Source organism: Hemitrygon akajei, chromosome 3 (assembly GCF_048418815.1).
Source record: "Hemitrygon akajei chromosome 3, sHemAka1.3, whole genome shotgun sequence".
Classification (NCBI taxonomy): domain Eukaryota; kingdom Metazoa; phylum Chordata; class Chondrichthyes; order Myliobatiformes; family Dasyatidae; genus Hemitrygon; species Hemitrygon akajei.
The window spans coordinates 47,630,986-47,658,496 of record NC_133126.1 but is presented as its reverse complement, the minus strand read 5'-3'; the positions used below and the strand labels follow the sequence as shown (position 1 = coordinate 47,658,496).

The following is a 27,511-nucleotide window of genomic DNA, read 5'->3' as shown; positions in this document are numbered from 1 at the left end:
CTAATTATGATGGATTGGTCGATGATTCAAGTGGGACAGAAAAAGATATTATCAAATGATCAAAGACAATGGATACAAGCATGAAAATGATGCTGAATTTGCAGTCATAAAAATGTTTTTGGATCACATGAGAGGAAAGTAATACAAATCAAAGATGAGAGATTGAGAAATGCTAATGGTCAAAGGTACTTGCTGGGCTTGGGCTTGTATGTATGTCACTGAAAGCAAACATTGGTATGCTGGGCAGTTAACAAGATAAACAGTCTTTACTGAAAGTGGATTTGAGTGCACAAATAAAGATGAGTAATTACAATTATACAGGGCTGTAGGGGGACATCTGTAAAATTGCGTACAATTTTGGTCTCTAATTAATGAAGTGTATACTTGCTATTGAGGAAGTGCAATAAAGATTCACCAGACTGGTTCTTGGGATGGGAAATCTGCCATGTGATTGAGTAGGGTAGTCTCTATTCTCTAAATTTAAGAAGATGAGGTGACCACATCAAAATATATGTTTCTTAGAGGGCTCAACAAGTGTATATAGGGAGGATGTTTCCCCTCATTGAATAATCTTAGAGTCACTGTTTCAAAATAAGGGGTGTGCCAATTAGTACTGGAATGGGAAGAAATTTCTCAACCGCTGAATTTTGAATTTTTGATTCCAGAAGGTGGTGGAGTATCAGCCACTGATCTCCTTCAATAGACAGCTGGATATTAGAAGAATTTAGAGATATGAAGATGGACAGGAAAATGGTGTTGAGCAGAAGATCAGCCATTATCTTGCTGAATGATGGAAAAGGCTCAAGAGGCCAAATGGTCTACACTTGCTCTTTTTTCTAGATGATCTTATAAAATGCCATTGATTGATGCAAATATGATCACCTTAATTATTAGTTCTAGTGGCAAAAAAGGAAATAAGTTTTTTATTTTAAAACATTTAACAAGAGTTCACTTCTTCAATCAAAACCCAATCAGAATAAAATCCATAGAAGAGTAATATTAATTGATACCTTGGGAGTGATTCATGTAATTAGTGATGAGCTCCCCATGGAAAGTAATATAGCTCCCCCATGCTGCCAAATGCATAAATTTCATGTCATGTGATTACCACCCATAGCCATCAAGGCATTACTGTCATTTGTGACAAAATTCAAAGATAATACTGCTAGTCATTATTTCTACATGTTTGAAAGATGTTTTCAAAATTTATTGGATTATCCGTTACAAAATATAACCCTATGATATGTTTAAAAAACACATACAATGATTGAAAGAATGGCTCTGTGATAGGATGAAATCATTAATACAATTAGTAAATTACATAAACCTTGAAGTGACTGACATCAGTCCATTTTTGGCAGAGTACAGAAACCAATGTTTAAGTCAGGAAATTTGATTACACTTATTTTTGTGATGTGCTGAAATATGTTTCATTTAGCACTAGGACCAAATCCTGTTGCCTTCAAAGTTTGCAAAATAGTCAAAACAACTGTGCAATAGCATTTGTGTGTTTTCCTCCCAGAACAAAACATAACTCTACAGTTCATAATGGGGCCACAACAAGCTCATTGCTGCTGCCACCACTTTGCTGAGCAACAATCGAAGAAGAATAGCAGCCCTTACAAGTAATCTTTAATGACGGTCAGACAGCAGCTGCTCACATCATAGCTGTCATATTGAAGGAAGAGGGGGAGGTAATGCAATACCCAGAACAAAGATAGATGGCCAGAGCAAAGTTATGTGCATTAGGGGCACCATTAGTACAACCAAACAGGAGGTGGGCAACAATTATCTTCTCCTAGAGTGCATATTCATATGTAAAGGAATGACATTACAACAATTTCCAAGACCTCAAAATACATTTAGTTGAGTGGCACACCATTAATAAAACTTAATGGTCTCACAGAAAAAGTCACGCAGACTCAAGTGAATTTTTACTACATACAGCTCCACCTTGTCTGATCCTAGTTGAGACTAAACTGCTGGTCATTGTGCGCATAAAATGCTATTCATGAGCAACTCTCTATTCTCTATGAAAACACTTGTTGCTTATTGCAAATTAATCAGCTGGATTTGCATAAGGATGGTATGCATAAACATATTGTTTTAATACTTGAGGATGTGGCATGCAGTAACTCATCTCTCTTCTGCAGAGAAGATGCAGTATGCCCACCCCACCCAACCTATACTCAAACATCTATTCACAGCTAAGAACAGCTCAGATTGTCCAGAGGGATGGCTCAGAAGAGAAAAGTGAAGAAAGCAGGGACCAAAACATCTGTGACTCAGGGTCCGTCAACTGCATCAGCTCTAGGGTGGTGTCTGAAACAATGGTGCTGTGTTCTGAGTGTCAGCATGTCATTACAGCACTGTCTTCCTGGTTCCCTCAGGTCACACACTGAGCAGGTTCAGGACTTCAGTGTTCGTTCCCAATTTTCCAAACTCTCATTCATATACTGCTGTCAGACATCTCAGATTGTCTTTTCAGCCTGAAGCCAGCTGAGTAGGGCAAGATTTTCTTCTGGATGCCGAGGTGAACTCAAAGAAAAAGGAAGCAGCTATCCAGCAGCCTTAGAGAGGGCACTGTGATGTTACTCTATGCCAACAAAACCCACTTACAAGAGGTGAAAGAGGAATGACATTATTCTGTTTGACTATGCAATATTATAAACATTCATATATGGATTTTCAAGAGAAGAGCATTGTTCTAATATGCTCTCATTTAGGGTTCTAGACATTCTGTGTTATGCAGAGTTAATTGCACTAGTGAGGCAGCTACTACTGGCATTCTGCACATCTTGGGATGACTCACGTAGAAAGTCTGTTAAAGTCACACAATTCATGTCAATATACTTATGAAAATGCATTGCCACTTGAAAGTGAGGGATAATTTAAAAAGTGATTTTGCCACTGCATGACATGTGCATTAATCTGACTGACTTTTTCTGCCATGACATTCTGGCAATTATTGAGGAAAAACCTAAATGAGGAACTTATTTCTGGTCTATGATGATTCTCTCTTATGCTTACTGTAATTATAATACTTAGAATGAAAACTCATAACAGAAGGACTCCTTCTAGAGGTTGAGAAACAAGAGCGAAGTTGCAAGTTGCCCCCTGTCTACCAACCACCCCCTTTAATGCAGGATTTAAATCAACAGGAAAAGGTGCAAGAGAATTAGTCAATAGTGATCACTTGCACAGGAAAACATGATACTCTACAGCATATTGTTATATTGATTCAATTTAATTGTTGGGAGTTAAGTAAATTCTGCTGCCTCTACCTAAGCTCTTTACCCACTGTGTATCCTGAAATAGTCAACTTGTAGAAGTAATGGAAATGATCCTTTTTAATGTTCCACAAGGGATTCTTAGGGATGAATGAGAGTGAACTTCATTGACTTGGAAATATTAGCTTTTCAATGCATTTCCCTACCCACTGCAAGTCAGTATGATCCAAATATTGTAAATTATATAAATTGCATAACATCAGAGAATAACAACTTCATTGCTAAACAGCGTTACAAAGCCACAAAGTTCTTGAGCATTGTTTACATTTGCAGAGTGGAGATTCTCTGAATAGAGCATATTTTGTTTCAAGCTTTTAAACAAACTGTCACACATTAGGAACTACATTGGATCAGAGATTCATTCACTGGTTATAATTGCTGTATAGTAGGTGAGCTGTAGAGTGGTATGCAAGGTAAAATTATGCACTATGTGGGTTGTCTTGGCTGATTATTGGTGCACAGTATTATTATCTTCAACATCCACCATTCTCTTTTGTCTATCCTGCTTGTTATTTCCTTAAAGAACTCCAACAGATTAGTCAGGCAAGATTTTCCCTTGAGAAAGTACAGTGCTGATGGTGTTATATTTATATGCACCCAGTACATAGAGTAAGCTTGATGATCTTCTAGTGTAGTTAGGGATTGGTACATATGACATTGCGGGCATCACTGAGATGTGGCTGAAAGATCATAGTTCTGAGCTTAACATCAAGGATATACTTGCACTGAAAGGACAGGCAGGTAGGCAAAGGTGGTGAGGTGGCTCAGTTGGTATCAAAGTGAAATCAAAGCCTCAGAAAGAGGTGACATAGGGTCAGAAGATGTAGAAATCCTTGTGGGAAAATCAAGTTGGTGTAGAGAATTTGTAGAGTGCCTACGAGATGGCTTTTTAGAACAGCTTGTGGTTGAGACCACCAGGGGAAGGTTATTCTGCAATTGGGTGTTGTATAATGAACTGGCTTTGATTAGGGAGTTTAAGGGAAAGAAACCTTTAGTAGACAGTGATCGTATTATGATGGACTTCACCTTGCAATTTGAGGGGTATGTGTCAGTATTAAAGTGAGTGCAATTGCTATTACTAAGGAGAAGGGAAGCAGAAAGATCTGAAGGCAGACAAGTCACTTGGACCAGGTGGACTGCTGCCGAGGATTCTGGAAAAGTTGGCAGGGGAGATTGTGGAGAGATTGCTAATGATCTTTCAAGAATCACTAGATTCTGGCATGGTACCAGAGGACTGGAAAATTGCAAATGTTGCTCCTCACTTTAGGAAAGAAGAGAGGCCAAAGTAAGGAAATTATAGGCCGGCTAGTCTGAACTCAGTGGTTGGGAAGATGTTGGAGCTGGTTGTTAATGATGAGGTCTCAGGGTCTTTGGAGGCACATGATAAAACAGGCCAAAGTCAGAATGGTTTCCTCAAGGGAAAATCTTGCCTGACTAATCTGTTGGAGTTCTTTAAGGAAATAACAAGCAGGATAGACAAAAGAGAATGGTGGATGTTGTGTACTTGGAATTTCAGAAGGCCTTGACAAGGTGCTGCAGGAGGCTGCTTAACAAAATAAAGGCCCTTGGTATTACAGGAAAGATGCTAGCATGGATAGAGGATTGACTGATTGGCAGGAGGCAAAGAGTGGGAATGAAGGGAGTTTTTCCCAGTTGGCTGCCAGTGACTAGTGGTGTTCTGCAGGGTTCTGTATTGGGACTACTATTTTTTACTTTGTATGTTAATGATTTGGATGACAGAATTGCGCCTGTAATTTACATTTTTATAAAGTGGTTTTGGGTCGACTGAGTGAACTGGCGCTTTGCTATCTCCAAGGGAATTTGGCGTGGTTGTGAGTGAGGTTGGGAATGGACTGTGCGGCCTAATGGTGGACTGCAAACCCATTGATTGGCTCCAATTCTCGACCAGCTCACTGATTAAAGCATCAAGCAAGATTGAAATCAACGAGGATGAGAGCACAAGATGAGTTGGTGTTCAGCATTGCCCACCTTCATTTGACCGATCTCTCTCTCTCTCTCCTTCACTGCTGCTGGAGGAAGGTGCAGGAGCCTTGGGTATTGGGCATGGTTTGATTGGTGTGGTTTGTGGATTGGATTTGTTTTTAGAGGTGCTGCAGATCATGTTATATTTGTTTCTAGTTACTTTTTTTATTACTACTATTGCTATTTTGTGCGATTTTGATTGGGATGAACTGATTCAGCAGCCTGCAGTCAACGAATGACAATGCTAAATTAAATTGAACTAAACTGAACATTCCTGGACTGTTTCAAGGACTCTACAGTTTGATCTTTAATATTCTGTTGTTACTTACTTGATTTTTTGCTGTTTCCATGGTTTGTTCTTTTTTTTGCATGTTGGGTCTATGGGGGTTTCTTTGAACATGGTGTTTCTTTGTTTCATAGCTGTCTGTGGAAAGACAAATCTCAGGGTTGTATACTGCATACACAGTTCAATAATAAATGTACTTTGAATCTTTGATAGCTTTGTGGCCAAGTTTGAGGACAACACAAAGATAGGTGGAGGTGTAGGTGATGCTGAGGAAGCTGGAGGCTGCAAAAGGACTTATATGGATTAGGAGAATAGGCATAGAAGTGGCAGTTGGAATACATTGTTGGGAACTATATGGTCATGCATTTTGGTAGAAGGAACAGAAACATAGACTATTTTCTAAATGAGCAGAACATTTAAAAATCCAAGGTGCAAAGGAACTTGAGACTTCTATTTCCCCAACCTATCTGTATATTGAAATTCCCCCATGACTTTTATAACATTGCCTGTTTTGCATGCCTTTTCTATCTCCTGTTGTAATTTATACTGCACATCCTGGTAATATACAGAAGCCTGTCTATAACTCCCATCAGGGTCCTCTTACCCTTGCAGTTTCTTAATTCTGCCCACAAGGATTCTAGATCTTCTGATACTATGTCACCTCTTTTGTAAGATTTGATTTCATTTTTTACCAACAGAGTCACCCATCCCCTCTGCCTACCTGCCTGTCCTTTCGATACAACGTGTATCCTTGGATGTTAAGCTCCTAACTGTGATCTTCTTTCAGCCACAACTCAGTAGTACCTGCCAATTTCTAATTATGTAACAGAATCATCTACCTTATTTCATACACTGCATACACACAAATACAACACCCTCAGGCCTGTATTTATCACCATTTTCAATTTTGCCCCTGTGTTACACTTCAACTCATCCCACTGAGAGCAATTTTGTCCTATCACTTGCCCGTCCTTCCTCTCAGTCTCACTACACACTGCATCTACTTGTACACCAACTGCCCCATCCTCAGCCCTATCACTCTGGTTCCCATCCCCCTGACAAATTAGTTTAAACTCTCCCCAACAGCTCTAGTAAACCTGCACACAAGGATATTGGTCCCCCTCGGGTGCAGATGCAACTTGTACTTTTTGTACAGGTTATAATTTCCCCAATGATCCAGAACTTCATCCTTTGTTGGAAGAATGGCAAGGGGCACTTGGCTTGCACCAAGGCTAAGCTTTTGCAGAATATCAGAAGTGTCTGTCAGAGAATCTTATAGGACTGTGCAAATAATATGTGTATTCTCTACTTAGCCTGGAGATGAGGCTGGTGATGTTGGCACACACAGCCAACTGGTAGCCTGTATTGTCCTCTGCTCTTTTTACTATTGCTGGTCTCTTATTGGATCAAAGGGAAGTTAGACTATTTCTTGTGATGATCAGAAGTCTTCAGGGCCCTACTACTCACCATGAAAATTTTACCCTTATTTGTCCTCCCAATGTGTAATGCCCCACACGAGACTGCTATTTTTCAGCCCATTTTTCCCGCTGGTCCAGATCCTGCTCCAAGCTTTGATTGTCTTCCTTGCTGTCCACTACACCCCAATCTTGTTGTCATCTGCAAATTTGCTGATCCAGTTTAGCACATTATCTGAATGATATGGAAGATAGTTGATAAACAATGCATCCAATGCCAACCCCTGTGGCACACTACTACTCATGGGCCTCCAGTCAGAGAGGCCTTCTTCCATGAAGGCAATATCTAATCAAATTTACTACCTCACCTTGAATGGCAAGTGACTAAAGCTTCTTGACCAACCTCCCGTACAGGACTTTGTCAAAGACCTTCCTAAGGTCCATGTAGACAACATCCTCTGTCAAGTCTTCATTAACTTTCCAGGTAACTTCCTCAAAAAACTCTAAGATTGCTTAGACCCAACCTACTATACACAAAGCCATGCTGACTATCTGTAATCAGCTCCCATCTATCCAAATACTTGTATATCTGGTCCCTTAGAAGACCTTACAGTAATTTACCCAGTACTGATGTCAGGCTCACCAGCCTATAATTTCCTGGTTTATTCTTAGAGCCTTTCTTAAAAAATGGAACAACATTAGCTTTTCTCCAATCCTCCAGTACCTCACCCAAGGCTAAGGTTACTTTAAATATCTCTACTCGGGCCCCTATAATTTCTACACTAGCCTCCCACAGGTCTGAGAGAATACCTTGTCAGGCCATGGGGATTTATCCACCCTAGATTTTCCTCAAGTCAGCAAACACCTCCTCCTCTGCAATCTGTATATGTTCTATGACCTTACTACTGCTTTGCCTCATTACTCTAGACTCTGTCAGTCTCCTGATTAAGTATAGATGCAAAAAATACGTTTAAGATCTCCCTCATCTCTTTTAGTTCTATGAATAGATGACCACTCTGATCTTCCAGAAGACCAATTTTGTCCCTTGCAATCATTTTGCTCTTAATATATCCGTAGGATCTCTCGGGATTCTCCTTCATTTTGTCTGCGAGAGCAGCCTCATGGTTTCTCTTAGCACTCCTGACTTCCTCTCTTACTGTTCTCTTGTACTTGCTATACTCCTTAACTACCTCATTTGTTCCCATTCAGCCCTTTACAGTATGGGAGTCCCATTCAATATGTGGAAACTTAATATCGCCTATTATCACAACCTTATGTTTCACGCAACAGTCTACAATCTCTTTACAAATTTGCTTCTCCAAATCCAGTGTACTGTTGGGTGGTCTATAACATAATCCCTATTACGTGGTCGTCCCTTAGTTTTCAGTTGCACCTATATAACCTCAGTAGACAAGCTCTTCAATCTGTCCTATTTCAGCAGTGCTGTGACAGTTTTCCTGACTATAATGCCACCCCCCCCCCTTTTAATTCCTCCTGCTCTAATCCACTTTTAATCTCAGAAGAGTGTATCCCCTCTCCTTCGATCATGCATTTATTATTTTAGCATTGGACTTTGTGGTGAACTACATATATCTGTCTGGACACGCCCCCCCGCTGACTGCTCCTGTGGCTCCTCCCACGGACCCCGGTATAAAGGCGATTGGAGACACCGCCCCGGCCTCAGTCTCCAGGATGTAGTGTGGTGGTCAATTGCTGCTTCTTCTTTCTTCCAGCCAATAAAAGCCTATATCTCGCCTCACGTCTCCGAGAGTTATTGATGGTGCATCAGACTTAAAATAAACTCTTTGATCTGAGGGTGAAAACAAGCAGCCATTGTAATAATCTTATTTTGGAAGCAGTTTTTTTTTAAAGGAGTAAATTGATCAATATTTTGTAATCAACAAGCTCTTGCCTGCTAGATTTATAAGATAGAAAGTAGAAACCATATTCGAAACAAGACAAAGTACCAAAACCAATGCAAATTAATTCTTTTTTTTGCACATTTTGTATGTCCTTACATGAATATTAAGATCTGTGATTTTTAAATGTTTTTTTAGGCTCAGTCCAGTGCTTAAAAGATGCTGAGACCGATCCTGGAGAACATGATTCTGTAAGTAATACTTTTTACAAATGAAGTGCAAGATATCTAAAAGCTTATTTTATAATTTTAACTATGCATCCTACACAAATTAGTTAGGTTGAACAATATGTGTTTCAGAAAACCTATCCTAAAATTTGAAATCAAAATTTAAAATATCCATTGAGTTATATTCATTGAAACAGTATAAATTTATATAAATATTAATGACAAATACCACACATCATAAAAACCTGAAAGAAAACAAACTACTCAAATGTCAACCAGAAATATTCATTATGCTGCCAATTCTTCTGAGTATATCCAGCAATCCATTTCCTATTTCCTTATGACAGAAGAGAGCTATTTAGCCCATTAGTAAACACCAGCTCTCAGACGAACCCTTCCTCCTTTTACTTTTCTGTAACCCATTTTTCTTACATACCTATTAATTACTGTGAGTCTCCTACAATATGTCTACACCGAGGATAATTTACAGTAGCCAATTAACATACTGGCTTGTTTTTGGGGGGCTGTGGGAGGAAACCCACAAGGTGTCAGGGAGAATATGCAAAATTTACATAGAGAACAGCAGAAGTCAGAACTGAATCCTGGAATAAGGCAGCTATTTTATTAGTTATGCTGCTGTGTCATCCCGTACTAAAATATAGGTAAAACAATTTGTTTTTTATGCTAATTTCAGACACTGTTATTTTGTTGAATACTTAACACCTTTCCAGAAATCGTGTACACCATTTCCTTATAACCTTAACAATTCATTGCTGTCTGTTCTATGATAGGTGAAAGAATATAAAAAGCTTCAGTTATTCATAATCTACATCATTTCAAGCTTTTGTTTACACTATCACAATTGCATGATGTGTAGCAATGTTTGAGGGCAGCTAGCATTTCATTTATTCATTCCATTTTAGATTATTTAGTATTGGTACTTTATTTCCTTACAGGTATCTGAGTTGCCAGCAGAATTTGTAGAGACTGTTAGACCAAGGCCTCAAGGGTCTTCACCAGTATATGACTACACATTGACTGAAGAGTACAAGGACAAAAACGTATGTAAATAATACAAAGTTGAAATAAATTAAAATTGGATAATCTGTAATCTGAATAAAATTGAAGACTATCTGCTGACATATGCCTACATGTTGTTTCTATGGACAACAAATTATTTTGAGAATATCAGATTATGGAATCTACCCAGAAAAATAGATTCACAGATTATCTTGCAGTGATATTCTGGTGTGCACACTAATGTGAATAATTATGACCAGATTGTTAAAATATTTCTAACATACTCAGGGGACTAAAATGTTTATGCACCCTCAAGAGAAGATAAATAAAGATTAGCTTTAGCTTTATTTGTCAGATGTACATTGAAAAGTGTTGTTTGTGTCATATCAAATCAGCGAGGATTGTACTGGGCTGACAGCAAATGCCACCACAGTTCATCTAAACTAAAACACAGGAGGCAACAGCAGCTATATTACTAAGATTTCTTTTTGATGTATTAATTTTATTGGTTCAAAGCTGGATTAAGGTGCATACTGGATTAATATGCCTCTCTTGTAAAATCAAGAGAGAGAGAGAGAGAGAGAGAGAGAGAGAGAGAGAGAGAGAGAGAGAGAGAGAGAGAGAGAGAGAGAGAGAGAGAGAGAGATCACTAAGCCTCTCCTAAGCCAACCCGATACTCCATGCTCCATGCTTTTTGTTTTCCCTCCAATAGCCCTGCAATTCTTCCCTTTTAAGTATTTATTCAATTCCTTTTGGAAAATTATGCTTTGAAACTGTTTTTATTATCTATACAATAAGTTCCAGATTCTAAAAGACATTTAAGTTTAAGACCATAAGATATAGCAGCAGAATTTGGCCATTTGGTCCATTGAGTCTGCTCTGCCATTTCATCATGGCTGCTCCATTTCCCTCTCAGCCCCAATCCTTCATGCCCTGATTAATCAATAATCTATCAACCTCTGTCTAAAATATACCCACTGACTTGGCCTCCAGAGCAACCTGTGGCATCCAATTCCACAGATTCACCACTCTCTGGCTAAAGAAATACCTCTTCATCTCTGTTCTAAATGAACATTCCTCTATTCTGAGGCTACATCCTCTGTTCTTAGATTCCCTACCATAGGAAACATCCACTCCACATCCGCTCTATCAAGGCCTTTCAATATTCTATAGGTTTCAATCAGATCCCCCTTCTTTCTTCTGAATTTCAGTGAGTACATATAAGTGTTTCAATCCTGGAATCATTTTTGTGAATCTCCTTTGAACCCTCTCCAATGTCAGCACATCTTTTCTTAGATAAGGGGCGCAAAACTGTTCACAGTACTCCAAGTAAGGCCTCACTAATGCCTTTTAAAGCCTCAACATTACATCTTTGCTTTTATATTCTAGACTTTTTGATATGAATGCTGACATTGCATTTGCCTTCCTCATCACTGACTCAAGCCGCAAATTAACCTTCAGTGAATCCTGCACAAGGACTCACAAATCCCTTTGCATCTCAGAATTTTGAATTTTCTCACCATTTAGCTAAAAGTCTACGCTTTTATTTCTTTTACCAAAGTGCATGACCATACACTTTCCAACACTGTATTCCATCTGCCATTCCTTTGACCATTCTCCTAATCTATCCAAATCCTTCTGTATCCTTTCTGCCTCCTCAACACTACCTACCCCTCCACCTATCTTCATATTATCTGCAAACTTGACCACAAAGCCATCAATTCCATTATCAAATCATTCACATATAATGCACAAAGACACAGTTCCAACACAGACCATTGTGGAAAACCACTAGTCACCCGCAGCCAACCAGAGAAGCCTTCCTTCATTTCCACTCTTTGCTTCCTGCCAATCAGCCAATGCTCTATCCATGTTAGTATTTTTCCTGTAATACCATTGGCTCTTAGCTTGTTAAGCAGCCTCATGTGTGTCACCTTGTTAAATGCCTTCTGAAAATCCAAGTATATAACATCCACCAATTTTTCTTTGTCTATCCTGCTTGTTATTTCTTCAAAGAACTTCAACAGATTGGTTAGACAAGGTTTTCCCTTAAGGAAACCATGTTGACTTGGGCCTAGTTTATCATGTGCCTCTAAGTACCCAAAACACAAGAGCACAGTCGTGGACAAATCCTGAAGTATGTAAATACCAGTGCCCCAGTCTGGCACTTATAACCTTCAGAGCTTGGTCTGTGATGGTGCTCAGGAGGAATAAATATACATAAGCTTGTTCTTGATAATCTGGCTGAGGCAGATGCACAGTTGGATGATACCCGAAGTCAATCTTGCTGATGCGATACTGAAACACCTCCCACCACCCCCAACCCCACAGAGACACACAAATTTAATTCTGTGCTCTTGAGTCTTTGAGTGTTTTTTGTGTTGTTCAATATGGCGTAGCAATGATTAATCATCTGAGAGGGATGTTAACGAGGAGGAGGTTTCCTTGCCCATGTTTGTCCTGATGGCATTAATTTTCATGGGTCGAATCCAAGAGCTACTCCCTCATACCTGCTTATCATTGGGCTGCTAACCTCTAGAGGGTTTGTTCTGATGGTAGGCCAAAACATACCCAGAGATTGTATTATTGATGGGTATTGTATTACAATAGTCATCTTTATAAAGTAGGTACACTTCTTCCCTTCATATTTCAAGTATTAAATTCCATAGCTGCCACAATGGAATTTGAATTTTAGTATTGACTATACCATTACTGTACCTATTGAAGGAACAACGAATTCTGCAGTAGACTGACAGCACAGGAGAAAATAAATTGCCTCATATGCCATAAGACCCTGGAGGATTTTGAATTGGAAATGGTTTATTATTCACGACACATGTCGGTGATAATAAACCTAATTCTGATTATTGTCACATGTACCAAGATACAGTGGAAAGCTATCCTGCATACTGTTCATACGGATCAAATAATTTCACCGTGCAGGAGGTAGAACAAAGTAAAACAATAACAGAATACAGAATATAGTAACAGCTAGAGAGAAAGTGCAGTGCAGCTAAATCATAAAATGCAAGGTAATACAAGGTAGATTGTGAGGTCAAGAGCCTAACTTATTGTACTAGGGAACCATTTAATAGTCTTATACCAGTGGGAGAGAAGCTCGCCTTGAGCCTGGTGGTACATGCTTTCAAACTTTTATATCTTCTGTCTGATGGAAGAGGGGCAAGGGAGAATGTCAGAATGGGAGAATGTCAGAATGAGAGAATGTAGAAGAGAGATGAATAATAGATCAATTGTTTAAATATTTTTATGATACAAGAACCTTACAAAGCATGAAACTTCTGCAATCAAATTGTGAATGGAAACATGGCAGTTATAATAAAATTCTACAGCTGAATTTATTATTGTATAATATATTTTAGAAACATTAGTTGATGGGCTATAGTATGTCATAAGCATTGTTATAACCATTTCAGAGGGAATATAGGATCTTAGCATTAAAGAAAATGTGGCCTGCAGAGAAACAACAACTTTGATAATGCTCATTCCCTGGTACTACATTAAACAATTTGGTCAAGAGTTTGGAATTGAGCTTGAACAAGTTTCTTAGATGTAGAAATATTAACACAGTTGACACATAGTGGTTATTTAAGTTTATTAATCTGCTGAAGATTAGATATGTAAAAGTTAATGTAGAGTGCATATACAGATAATTTGTGTTTTTCACTGAATGCAGGACAATTTAAGTTAACGCAAACCACTCAAGCTGACTAAAAATTAAAGTGTCCTCAGTGTAAGAAAGCCGTTATGATAAGACTTCTTAACATATAGGTTTTAACACATTCTGGTCAAATGCTTTAAGATGCCCTATTATTTCAATTATTTACTTAATTCTCTTGTGCAGGTGCTGGAGGAAATACCAACCAAGTCATCTACTAACATTACAGACCATAAGCAAGGATTAGAATATTTGTCAAAAAAACTATTTCCTGCAAACATGAGTGACAAGGGGGTAGGTTCACTTATTTTTACTGTCTACAATTTTCAAAGCATGTGTTTCATCTGAAGACAAATGGAATAGAAATAATGAGAATAATTGCCACACCATTTACAGGCATTTAAATTACTTTGCATTTCTTCTAGGAAGTAAAACAAGAGGATATTGTGGAAGTGATTGTGAACACAGATGTTGAAAAAGGTGCAAGTGGCTTCAGTGTTAGAGGTGGAGAAAAGGATGGGATATTTATTAAACACGTTCTGAAAGAGTCCCCTGCTGCAAAACGTCTAAGCATGAGAGAAGGTAAAATATGGAACATAAAACCAGATGTTCAGTAAAAATGTTATTAAAGTTCACCACCAGAAGAACCCAAGTGTTCTTCTAACAGCTAATGGACTACATATTAGTAATTAGGTGTGCAGTACAGAAAAGTTTATTTTCTTTCAGGGTTATTCAACCAGTTTGCCATTGTCTCCAGATACAAAGTCCCACCTTCTGCTGGAAAACCGTGTGCACACTCTTATCTCTGAAAAATCACCCTTAGTAAACATCAACATCAATGCATCTCACTATTCAAAATAGGTGCTACCATTGACAGCTTCTGCCATGGCGCTTTTCAGAATTAGAATCACTCTCAAGTATGATGTGAAATCTGTTATTTCAACCAGCCAATCCAACATCAGTTATTGTGAAATTATGGACAGGGGAACATTAGAAATATAGATATACAGAAAACAGTTTTAATAATAGTAATAAAAGTTTTATTATTAAAAGATTTCTTTATTTTACAAATAAAATAAGGTTTATTTGTAATGTGTATAAATGGGCTGGATGAAAATGTGGATGGGTGGATTAGTGAATTTGCTGATGATACCAAGATCGGTGGAGTTGTGGATAGTGTAGGAGACTGGCAAAGAATACAGCACAATAAAGATCAGTTGCAGATATGGGCTGAGAAATGAGAAATGGCAGATGGATTTTAACCCAGATAAATGTGAAGTGTTGCACCTCGGTAGGGCAAATGCGAGAAGACTGTGCACTGTTAAGGGCAAGGTCAGTGTTAGAGGTGGAGAAAAGGATGGGATATTTATTAAACATGTTCTGAAAGAGTCCCCTGCTGCAAAATGTCTAAGTATGAGAGAAGGTAAAACATGGAATGTAAAACCTGATGTTCAGTAAAAAGTGTTGCTGACCAGCATGATCCAACTTCATCGCTCCTTGAAAGTAGCTACACAGGTCAATAAGATGGTTAAGAAAGCTTAAGGAATGCTTGCTTTTGAGTTCAAAAGTCAGGAGGTTATGTTGTAACTTTATAAAGCTCTGGTTATGACACATCTGGAATATTACATATAGTTATGGTCACCCCACTATAGGAAGGATGTTAAGGCTTTGGAGAGGGTGCATAAGGTTTACCAGGATGCTGCCTGGTTTAGAGGGTATGTGCTATTACAAGAGGCTGGATAAATCTGGATTGCTTTCTCTAGAGTGTCAGAGGCTGAGGGGAGGTCTGATAGAGGTTTACAAGACTATGGGAGGCATAGATAGACAGCGAGTATCTGTTTCCCAGGATTTAAATGGCTAATAACATTGGGCATGCATTGAAGGTGACATGGGGTAGGTTCAAGGTGGATGTGAAGTGTAAGTTTTTTTACTCAGTTGTGGATGTCTGGAATGCACTGTCTGGTTTGGTGGTAGAGGCAAATACATTAGAGGCTTTTAAAAGATGCTTGGACAGGCACATGGATGTAAGGAAGATGGAGGGATATGGACATGGTGTAGGTAGGAGGGATTAGTGTTTGGGTGTTCTTGATTTGCTGTTTAGCTGGTTCGGCACAACAGTATGTGCCGAATGGCCTGTTCATATGCTGTACTCTTCAATGTTCTATGCTCTAAATGCTAGAACAATGGTGATCAAAAGATAATTAGGCATCCATGAACATAGGTCAATAAAATCTCCCAGATACATACAAAAATAATCAACAAGGCATATTATTTTGCAGATTAGGCCATTAACATCTGTACTATGTGTAGCCTGGGCACCAAACCACAGGAAGGATATAATGACCTTGAAGGGAATAGTGTACAGTATATTTATTAAGTCTTCAAAGGTGAAACTACAGGGATACGTTGTGCAAACCAGCATTTCACTGGATCTCAATAATGATTGAAATAAAGGTCATAATTTGATCAAAGCTTTTAAGACAATAAGGGAAGTTGATAGGGTGGATAGAGGTATAATACACAGAAGTAAAGGCAAAGCATTCAGAAGCTAAGAAATACTTATACAAGTGAAACATAGTTAATGTTTCCAACACCTTTTAGCACAAGGTGTAACAACTGGTAATTGCAAAGCTGATGTGGATAGAATTTTGAGAACTTAAACCATTAAGAAATTGGGACATTGGGTGCATGGAGTAATACTGAAAATCAGATATCATCCCACTAAATAGATACATAATTAATTATTTACTTAGAGGTACAGCACAGTAATAGACCGTTTCAGCCCAGTGAGCCCATGGAGCCCAATTACACCCCTGTGATCAATTAACCTACTAACCGGTACATCTTATAACCATATAACATATAACAATCACAGCACGGAAACAGGCCATTCCGGCCCTCCTAGTCCGTGCCGAACTCTTAATCTCACCTAGTCCCACCTACCCGCACTCAGCCCATAACCCTCCACTCCTTTCCTGTCCATATACCTATCCAATTTTACCTTAAATGACACAACTGAACTGGTCTCTACTACTTCTACAGGAAGCTCATTCCACACAGCTATCACTCTCTGAGTAAAGAAATACCCCCTCGTGTTTCCCTTAAACTTTTGCCCCCTAACTCTCAAATCATGTCCTCTCATTTGAATCTCCCCTACTCTCAATGGAAACAGCCTATTCACGTCAACTCTATCTATCCCTCTCAACATCTTAAATACCTCGATCAAATCCCCCCTCAACCTTCTACGCTCCAATGAATAGAGACCTAACTTGTTCAACCTTTCTCTGTAACTTAAGTGCTGAAACCCAGGTAACATCCTAGTAAATCGTCTCTGCACTCTCTCTAATTTATTGATATCTTTCCTATAATTTGGTGACCAGAACTGTACACAATATTCCAAATTTGGCCTTACCAATGCCTTGTACAATTTTAACATTACATCCCAACTTCTGTACTCAATGCTCTGATTTATAAAGGCCAGCGTTCCAAAAGCCTTCTTCACCACCCTATCTACATGAGACTCCACCTTCAGGGAACTATGCACTGTTATTCCTAGATCTCTCTGTTCCACTGCATTCCTCAATGCCCTACCATTTACCCTGTATGTTCTATTTGGATTATTCCTGCCAAAATGTAGAACCTCACACTTCTCAGCATTAAACTCCATCTGCCAACGTTCAGCCCATTCTTCTAACCGGCATAAATCTCCCTGCAAGCTTTGAAAACCCACCTCATTATCCACAACACCTCCTATCTTAGTATCATCAGCATACTTACTAATCCAATTTACCACCCCATCATCCAGATCATTTATGTATATTACAAACAACATTGGGCCCAAAACAGATCTCTGAGGCACCCCGCTAGTCACCGGCCTCCATCCCGATAAACAATTATCCACCACTACTCTCTGGCATCTCCCATCTAGCCACTGTTGAATCCATTTTATTACTCCAGCATTAATACCTAACGACTGAACCTTCTTAACTAACCTTCCATGTGGAACTTTGTCAAAGGCCTTGCTGAAGTCCATATAGACTACATCCACTGCCTTACCCTCGTCAACATTCCTCGTAACTACTTCAAAGAATTCAATAAGGTTTGTCAAACATGACCTTCCACGCACAAATCCATGCTGGCTACTCCTAATCAGATCCTGTCTATCCAGATAATTATAAATACTATCTCTAAGAATACTTTCCATTAATTTACCCACCACTGATGTCAAACTGACAGGTCTATAATTGCCAGGCTTACTTCTAGAACCCTTTTTAAACAATGGAACCACATGAGCAATACGCCAACCCTCCGGCACAATCCCCGTTTCTAATGACATCTGAAAGATCTCCGTCAGAGCTCCTGCTATCTCTACACAAACTTCCCTCAAGGTCCTGGGGAATATCCTGTCAGGACCCGGAGATTTATCCACTTTTAAATTTCTTAAAAGCGCCAGTACTTCCACCTCTTTAATTGTCATAGGTTCCATAACTTCCTTACTTGTTTCCCACACCTTACACCATTCAATATCTTTGGAATGTAGGAGGAAACTAGGGCACCCAGAAGAAACCCAAGCAGTCATGGAGAGGAAGTACAAACTCCTTGCAGACAGTGGCAAAACTGAACCCAAGTCACTGGCACTGTATGCTATGCCACCGCGCACACATGGACACTATATGGCCTAACTCAGATGATGTCTTCCTAACATCAAAGTCATAAGCCATTATTTGAATGGGTTGTAAAGTAAAACAGCATGGACACAGGCTCTTCAGCCCAGCGCAGAGTGCCCACCTAAGCAAGTCCCATTTGTCCTTGTTTAGCACTTATGTTAGGGTTATGATAGTCGGGGGTGGTAACAGTACAAGCTATTAAATGCTCCCAATAGTGGGCACCTCAAATAGCCTTTAATAACCAAGTCTAGCTCCTGGCCTTCATATGTGGCTTAGCTACTAAACCCAGCGGACAGGAGAAGGGGAAAAGGCAGGTTACTGGCGCCTTAAAACCAGTTACTTCAGGCAGATGGGGCTTGTCAGCTGTGGTTGGCAGCTCATCGAGGAGAAGGAAAACACTGATCTCAAACCTCCACTACCTTGCGGCTTTACACACTCGAGGAAGGCTTCGGGAGTAGAGCCCGAGGGAAAAATCGGGAGCTGGAGTCCCCAAGGCAGTCCTACATTGAGTTCAATGCAGACTGGCAATCTTGTGATGCTGCTGGTACCAAACTCTGTCAGTCTCTGCCATTCCTTTAGGTTCATCAGATGCGTGAAGAGGGGGAGCTTGCTACATAGGCAACAGCTTGTTCTCCATATCGTACTGCATATCTAGACAGCTTGGATACAATATCCATGGTTAACTCTGACCGACAGCAGCCTTCACCTCACCTCACAGCACATACTTCCAAACCATCTATTTAACCAGTTTTTAAAAAATGTTGTTATTGAACCTGTCTTAACTGCTTTCTGACAGATTGTTCCATATAAACACCACTGTACCTTGGTAAAAAAAACTATGTATCTTCACCCTATCTAGGCCTCTCATAATTTTATACATCTCCATAAAGTCATCTACTCAGTCTCCCTTGAGACTTGGTAACATTCTTGTAAATTTTCTTTGCCCTCTTTTTAGCTTAATGATATCTTTCCTGTAACAAGGTGACCAAATCTGTGCACAATAATCCAAGTGCAGCTTCACCAGTGTCTTATACCACTGCAAGTATATTTTAAAATAGATTAGTATATCTGCTAAAATTCCCATAGAAGTTATTTCAGATGAATAACTTAAATGCTAGCATAAAACTGTAAGACTAATGCTGAAACAGTTGAAATATTACAGAAAAATATAAAATTAAAATAAATTTGTGTGTAAATGTACTATGATTGTAATAGGAATAGAAGCAATTCAGTCTCTTGAGCATTTTTCATAAGACCATAAAATATAGGAGCAGTATTAGTCCATTTGGCCCATAAAAATCTGCTCCACCATTCGATCATGGCTGATTTATTTTCCCTCTTAACCCCGTTTTTCCACTGTAAGATCATGGATGAGTCAACTTTTCTGGTCCATTTTCCTGCCCATCTCTGTATTCCTTGGTTCCTCCAAAAAGATGAAAAGACTAGCTCATTTTTGAATATATGCAAGAATTCAGTCTTCGCAGTTTTACTGGACAAAAACTGTCGACTCCAGAAATTCTTCTTTATGTCATTTTTCTGAAGTCCATTATGTGACTGAGTAATTCAAATACTTTCTTTTATATGTAAAGTTTCATGGAATAGAACATGGTAGTAAAATTTATTGATTCTTTCTTCAATTAAATAGAGCCTGGGATCTTAAATTTCAGGTATAAAAGACCTTAAGACCATAAGACACAGAAGCAGAATTAGGCCATTTGACCCAGAGTCTTCCCCACTATTCTATCATGGCTGATTTATTATTCCTCTCAATCCCATTCATAGAATCATAGCGCATCAAAGAAAGAGAAAGGAGAGGTGCACCAGAGGGAAGTGATGGGCAGGCAAGGAAATAGGAGAAACAGGAAAATGGGAATGGGAATTGTAAAGGGGGGAATTCGTGGAATTTTGAGGTAATTTCCCCCCCATTGCTGTTTCCCTCTCTCACCTCATCTTCTTACCTGCCCATCGCCTCCCTCTGGTGCTCCTCTCCTTTCCCTTTCTTCGATGGTCTTCTACCCTCTCCTATCAAATCCCCCTTCGCCAGCCCTTTATCTCTTTCATCTATTAGCTTGCCAGCCCTTTACTTCACCCCTCCCCCTCTCCCTGTTTCACCTATCACCGTGTACCTCTTGCTCCCCTCCCCCTACCGTCTTGATCCAACTTTTCATTTTCTTTACCCCCCTGTCCTGATGAAGGGTCTCTGCTTGGAACATTGACTGTTTACTCTTTTCCATCAATGATGCCTGGCCTGCTGAGCTCCTCTAGCATTTTGTGTATGTTGTTTGGTTACCAGCATCTGCAGATCTTCTCGTCTCTGTGCTACAAATTCCCTTTCTTGGAATCCAGCATCAAGCTGAATTTTCCAGTGTACTTGCATATTGAAATTGCCATTCCCCATCACAACGTTGCCTTTTCTATCTCCCATTCTAATTTGTATTCCACATTCTGGCTACTATTTGGATCCTGTATAACTCACATCAGGATCTTTTTACCCTTGATGTTTCTTAACTCTGCCCGAAAGGATTCTACAGCTTCTGATCCTCTGTCACCTCTTTAAGAATTTGATTTAATTTTTTTACCAACAGAGTCACCCTACTCCCTCTGCCTTCCTGCCCGTCCTTTTGATACAAGGTGCACCCTTGAATGTTGAGCTCCTAACTATGATCTTCTTTCACCCACGACTTAGTGATGCTCAGAATGCCGTATCTGCCAATCTCTAATTGTGTCTATAAGATCATCTACCTTAGCCGTATACCGTGTGCATTCAGAAACAACAAAATTTTAGGAGAAATTGGGATTGTTTCTCTTTGACGAAATCGATTTGAAATGAAGTTTTCAGTAATAAATAGTTCAAGAACCAGAGGGCATAGATTCAAAGATGAGCACAATGTACAATGGGATGTGAGAAAACAAAGACTCTTTTATGCATAAGATAATTGTAATGTGGAACTTGCTGCATGCACTATTGGGTTGCCTTACAAGCAGCTGGACTTGATGGGCAGAAAAGCTTCCTCTCATACCTTACTGATTCTATAATCAGTGCATTTTACTTACAGTCATATAACATATTACATTTATACAATGTTACATATGTTCTCTGTAAATTCCATAAAGAGATATGTATTGAATTGATTACTGTATATTCCAGAGTATAAGCTGACCCCCCATTTTCAAGGTTAAAAAAGTGACTTTTTCATGTTACCTTTGTATAAGTCGACCCTTTTTGTAGAGGTTTTTCATTTGTTATGAATGTGAAGCAACTCTGAGTTGCGCTGAAGGGTACAAAGTCGCCCCCTCCTTTTTGAGAATCGCAAGATCGCTATTAATTCGGGTCTGGGACCCAGGAAATAAGAGAGAGACACGCAGAATACACAAGGTTTGGAATGTGTCCTGGCCTCAGCGGAACGGATCCACTGATAACGGCCATTGTCTCTTGGAGAAGGAATTGTGTATTGAGTACTGTACTATTCATTGAAAACCCTCAGGGGACAACCAGAGCGGTCTGGTTGAGGGATTGCATCAGCCCAACCTGATTGACATCTGAGACCCCGTGAGTAAGGATAAAAGAGGGGTCTGGGGAACAACCCCTTTAGACACACCAGGAGAAACGCTAGAAATCCCGTGATAGCGTTTTTATAGCGAAGGCCAGTGAGAGCTCGTGTGCGTCCTTCCCTTGCCAGGGTGGTGGGCTCATCACGGAAGAACAGTTTAGCTAAAGGAGAGGCCACAAGTGAAAGGCCATGATAACGAGACTCCTGACGGATCGAAATCATAAAAGGAAAGTCGGCAAGTTTTTCTCCAAATCTCTCTCTCTCTCTCCAACCATTGCAACACAGCGGTCCCCAACGGCTGCAGCCTGCATGAACTGAGTGAACTTTATATTTCCATCGGACAATAAATTATCCCCTAGACAACGATAGAGCTTATTTCTTATTGTTTATTATTATACCCGCACTTTTAGATTTAGTATTGACGACGTATATTATCTGTATGTTTGCATTGATATTATTTTTGTGTATTTTTACTAATAAATACTGTTCAAAATAGTATCATCAGACTTCAACGGACATCTTCATCTTTGCTGGTAAGTGACCCAGTTACGGGGTTCGTAACTCAGCTTTGCCAGATCTGGACCCAGGAAATTTTGTGAACCAGTACCTGCTAAGAAACCAGGCCTACACATTGTAGAGTGTTACAAGCGAATTCTTAATAAATAAATCGGGGAGCGAAATTTTGGATTAGGTCTCCAATGGTAAAGAATCCTCTGAAATGTAACCCCTGTGAAACCATTTAGCGCCCATCGTAATCTCATTAAAACATGACACGGGGTGGCGGGGTCAGTACGTCTACTCAGTATTGAGTTTGCGACCGTCATGTACAAAAGATTAAAACAAATGCGATATGATGCTGACTTCAAGCTGAAGGTTGTCGATTTTGCTAAAGGAACAAATAATTCTGCAGCTGCTAAGAAGTTTAGTGTAAACGAGAAACAAGTGAAAAATAAGTGAGTAGAGAAAGGCAGAGGACACGCTGAGGGAAATGCCAAAGACGAAATGTGCAAACTGCGGGAAAACATGCCAGTGGCCAAAACTGGAAGAAAAAGCTTTACAGTGGGTGAATCACCAGCGATCGTCCGGATACATTGTTACTAGAGAAATGATTCGAGTTCAAGCGTTGAAATGGGCTGAAAAACACCATGAGGTCAGTGAAAATTTCAAAGCTACCCTTAGTTGGTGCACCCGATTTATGAATAGACGTGATCTTGTGTTGAGACAAAAACAAAGATTGCTCAGAAAATTCCCGCGGGGTGTTGTTTACGTCCAAGAACGCTGTTGGATGGACGAAGCCGGTTGCTTGAAGTGGGTTAAAGAGATGTGGCGTCGACGTCCCGAAGGTTTTGGGAAGGAAAAGTTGCTACTTGTCTGGGACGTATTCAAAGCACACTTGTCGGGTGAGACAAAAGCAGCACTGAAAGCTGAAAATACGGACATTGCAGTCATCCCCGGTGGTTTGATCTCCATGCTCCAGCCACTAGATGTGAGTTTAAACAAATCATTCAAAGAATTCATGCGTCGACAGTGGAATGAATTTGACTCAAAACAGCCAATAAATATGACCTGTCTTCCATGTATTCATTTTTTCAAAGTTGGCACCCTCTGTATAAGCCGACCCCTTAATTTTAATCTTGGCTTATACACCGGAATTTATGGTATTTTAAGTATTATCATCATTGGTAGTTAAGCATACAGCTCTGTAACTGCACCAGAAATCAAAGTCTGATTTAATAGCCATAAAATACTACATGACTAAGAAAATGAATTCAACATAAAATATATGGAAATAAATGTCTGGTGTCATGTCATTCCAGTCCAACTCAGACTTGTTCGATTCTTAGTCACGTCTCAAATAGAAGAAGTTTTTGAACCAGCCACCAGCAGCACAGTGTTGCAGCAGGTAATGGTATCGCCTCACAACTCCACTGAAATCTCTTCAATCCCAGCTTCTGGTGCCATCTATGTGGAATTTGTGCATTGTCTATGAAACTGCATGGACTTCCCCAGGTGCTCCAGTTTCTTACCACATCCCCAAAATTGGTGAATAGATTAACTGATGTACTATACGTTAATTAAGGAAGATTGCCAAAGATACAGAAAGTTTTAAATTCATTTCATGATCCTATCACCAAACTTTATGATTTTGTTTTCCATCAGGTGATCAACTTATCAGTGCTACCATTTATTTTGACAATGTTAAGTATGAAGATGCACTCAAGATCTTACAGTATTCTGAACCATACAAAATGCAATATTGCCTGAAACGAAGAATTGAATCAGAGTCTATTGAAGGGAAAGGAACAAAGTCTGTGGTAAGCTTATTTTTTTGTAACAAATCAAATATTTTCTATGTACATTGGCTGTATTATTTTCTTAAAAACTTACTTTCATCAATACAATTAAGAATAATTTTAATGCAGTTTATAATACTTGTATTACTGGAAAGAAGAGACATTGAGAGGGTAGCAGACACCAACAGAATCAACAAACTCATTCGTAAGGCCAGTGATGTTGTGGGGGTGGAAATGGACTCTCTGACGGTGGTGTCTGAAAAGAGGATGCTGTCCAAGTTGCATGCCATCTTGGACAATGACTCCCATCCACTCCATAATGTACTGGTTAGGCACAAGAGTACATTCAGCCAGAGACTCATTCCACCGAGATGTAACACTGAGCGTCATAGGAAGTCATTCCTACCTGTGGCCATCAAACTTTACAACTCCTCCCTCGGAGTGTCAGACACCCTGAGCCAATAGGCTGGTCCTGGACTTATTTCCACTTGGCATGATTAACTTATTATTATTTAATTATTTATGGTTTTATATTGCTAAATCTCTACACTATTCTTGGTTGGTGCAGCTGTAACAAAACCCAGTTTCCCTCGGGATCAATGTCTGTCAAATGGACAGACTGAAATGGACAGTCAACATTTCAGAATGAGGCATCTCATCTAGGAGTGTAAGAAAGAAGTCAGTTAGCCGGTATAAAAAGCTGGAGGGAAGGGTCGGACCAAGGAGCTGGCAGGTGCCAGGTGAATCCAGGCTGAGAGTGAGAGGGTGAGTAGGAACACTGTCACAAACAAGAAGGCGATAAATGGAAATGATGAAGATGATGCAATCTGATTGAAGAAGATGAAGCATGGAATAAAAGGAGGGAGGTGGTGAAGGGAACTAATGGGAGGAATGTGTGAGGGCGGGAAGATGGCGTTGGGAAGAAAAGTAGGGTGATGGGGCTAGTTGGGTCAGGAAGAGAGAGAAAAGAAAAAGGTGGAAAAGGAACAGAGGGGGAGCAGTTAGCAGAAATTTGGGAATTACAGAAGTTTGAGATAAAAATTCTATATTTTTATTACAATGTTACCTACACTAAATATCCAAGCCTTGTGCTTCTGGTTTCAGGTTTGCACTAGGTATGTCAGATATATTTTCATCACTGTGTCAGCTGTCTGAAAATGTCTGCCCAATGCTACTTGATGCAGAGACATCTCAAATACCATAATTAGGTGTACCAGAGATACTATTATATTTTGGAGGAGTTAGAGTCAAATTAAATGGGCTTTGACCAAGAAATGCAAATTCACTTAAGGGAGTACTGGTCTCCTTATTTAAGAATATAAGTTTATTGGAAATGGATCAAAGAAGAGTTGCTAAACTGATATCTAGAATGAGTGGATGTGTTTATGAGGAAAATATTCAATAATCTAGGTTTATATCTGGTGGTATTCAGAAAAGCAATAGAAGACTGAAACATATAACATCCCGAAGGGTTTTGATGCAGTGGGTGTGGAGAAAGTTCTCATGGCACACCTGGATTTAAAGGATCATCATTTTAAAATAAGCGGTCACTTATTTGAAATAGTTGAGGTGATTTTTATTCTCTCTCAGCAGGCCACGAGTCTCTGGAACAGTTTTCTTCAAAGGGGAGTGAAAAGAGTCTTTGGCCAGTTTAAAACAGAGGCAGTTAGATTCTTGATAAGCAAGTTACTATCATATCACCAATGATCTTGTTGAATAGTGGAGCATCTTGCTCCAGCTTCTGATTCCTATGTTCGCGTGTTTGTTGATCTGTTCAATGTTTCCAGCGCTTCTGTATTTTTCCTGTGGCTCGCACAGGGGACCCTCTAAAGTTTACAACATGTCAGACTCGGGCTCTCAGCTGAAGGGGGTTTGATTTCAAAAGAATGTGTTAGATTTACTGTGCTAAACATGCACATGCAGTCCAATTTGACAAAGCTGTTATGTCATTATTTGACTATCTGCATTCCTTCATCTGCACATTTGTTATCCAAATTAAGCAATACAAGTAGATGTGCTCCAAAAATTACTGCTTAAAATGATTAATATTTTGCTAACAGAATTCCAGAACAAATGTAGACTGAAGACCAATTTCTCTTGCAAAATGTCACCTTGTGACTGAAACAATTACTGGAGACCTCTGGATTTTCAATTATCCACATTTAATAGTGAAATTAATTACTGCTGCTGTATATAGATTCTATTCAGTGCCAAGTTTTCTTTTAACAAAATATAATAGTTCACTGAGGATTTCATTAAGTTTTCCATATCCATGCAGTAAAGGAAACTTGCTGCTTTTTATGCCATAGCCTTGATTTGTTCTAAACCGTAATGTATATTCCTCGTTAATGCAGCAGAGAGGTGGCTGGTTGTGCACTGATATTTACGTTTGCTTACATTTTTGCTGACGGCAGCTGACTATGTAAAAATGTCCAGGCCTCCCTTCTCCAGTTCATTTCACAGAGTCCCCTGCACTTAGCATTAACGTTGCTGAGGTAGAACACATCCTGTGATTATCTTAACAGCCAACAATTGACAGTGTTCAGAATATAGAATGGTACAGACCCTTTAGCCCACAATGGTGTGCTGACCTTTTACCCTAGGTTAAGATCAATCTAACCCTTCCCTCCCACATAGGCCTTTATTTTTTTTCCATCCATTTACCTATCTAAGAATCTCTTAAATGTCCCCAATGTGTCTATCATCTCCCTGACAGCGTATTCCATGCATCCACTGCTCTCTGTATAAAATAACCTACCCCCTTTATTTTCCTTCAATCACCTTAAAATTATGCCCCCTTATATTAGCCATTTCCACTGGAGAAAAAAAAAGTCTATGGATGTCACTTATCACTTATATCACTTATCATCCTATACACCTCTATAAAAACACCCCTCATCCTCCTTCACTCAAAAGAGAAAGGTCCAAGCTCACTCAAGCTATCTTCATGAGATGTGCTCTCTAATCAGGTCATCATTCTGGGAAATTGCCTCTTCACCCTTGCTAAAGCTTCCACATCCTTCCTATAATGAGGAGTCAAGAACCGAAACAATACTCCAAGCACAAAATGCTGGAGGAACTCAGCAGCCAGATAGTATCTATGGAAAACAGTAAACAGTCGATGTTTTGGGCTGAGACCATTTATCAGGACTGGAAAGGAAGAGAAGTCTTATGAATGACTTGGATGAGGAAATGGAGGGTTAGTAAGTTCTGCAGATGACACAAAATTGATGGTATTGGGGA

General features: G+C 39.5%; 1 protein-coding gene across 1 annotated transcript in view; it reads left to right on the top strand.

The window, feature by feature from the left end:
• Nucleotides 1-27,511, top strand: part of LOC140724535 (uncharacterized) — a 119,459-nt gene that overhangs the window by 39,095 nt on the left and 52,853 nt on the right. The window contains exons 2-6 of the mRNA XM_073038978.1: nt 9,032-9,084; nt 10,017-10,121; nt 13,943-14,050; nt 14,182-14,338; nt 24,135-24,289. Coding sequence (XP_072895079.1) covers nt 9,032-9,084; nt 10,017-10,121; nt 13,943-14,050; nt 14,182-14,338; nt 24,135-24,289 — 578 coding nt within the window. The remainder of the gene's footprint in view (nt 1-9,031; nt 9,085-10,016; nt 10,122-13,942; nt 14,051-14,181; nt 14,339-24,134; nt 24,290-27,511) is intronic.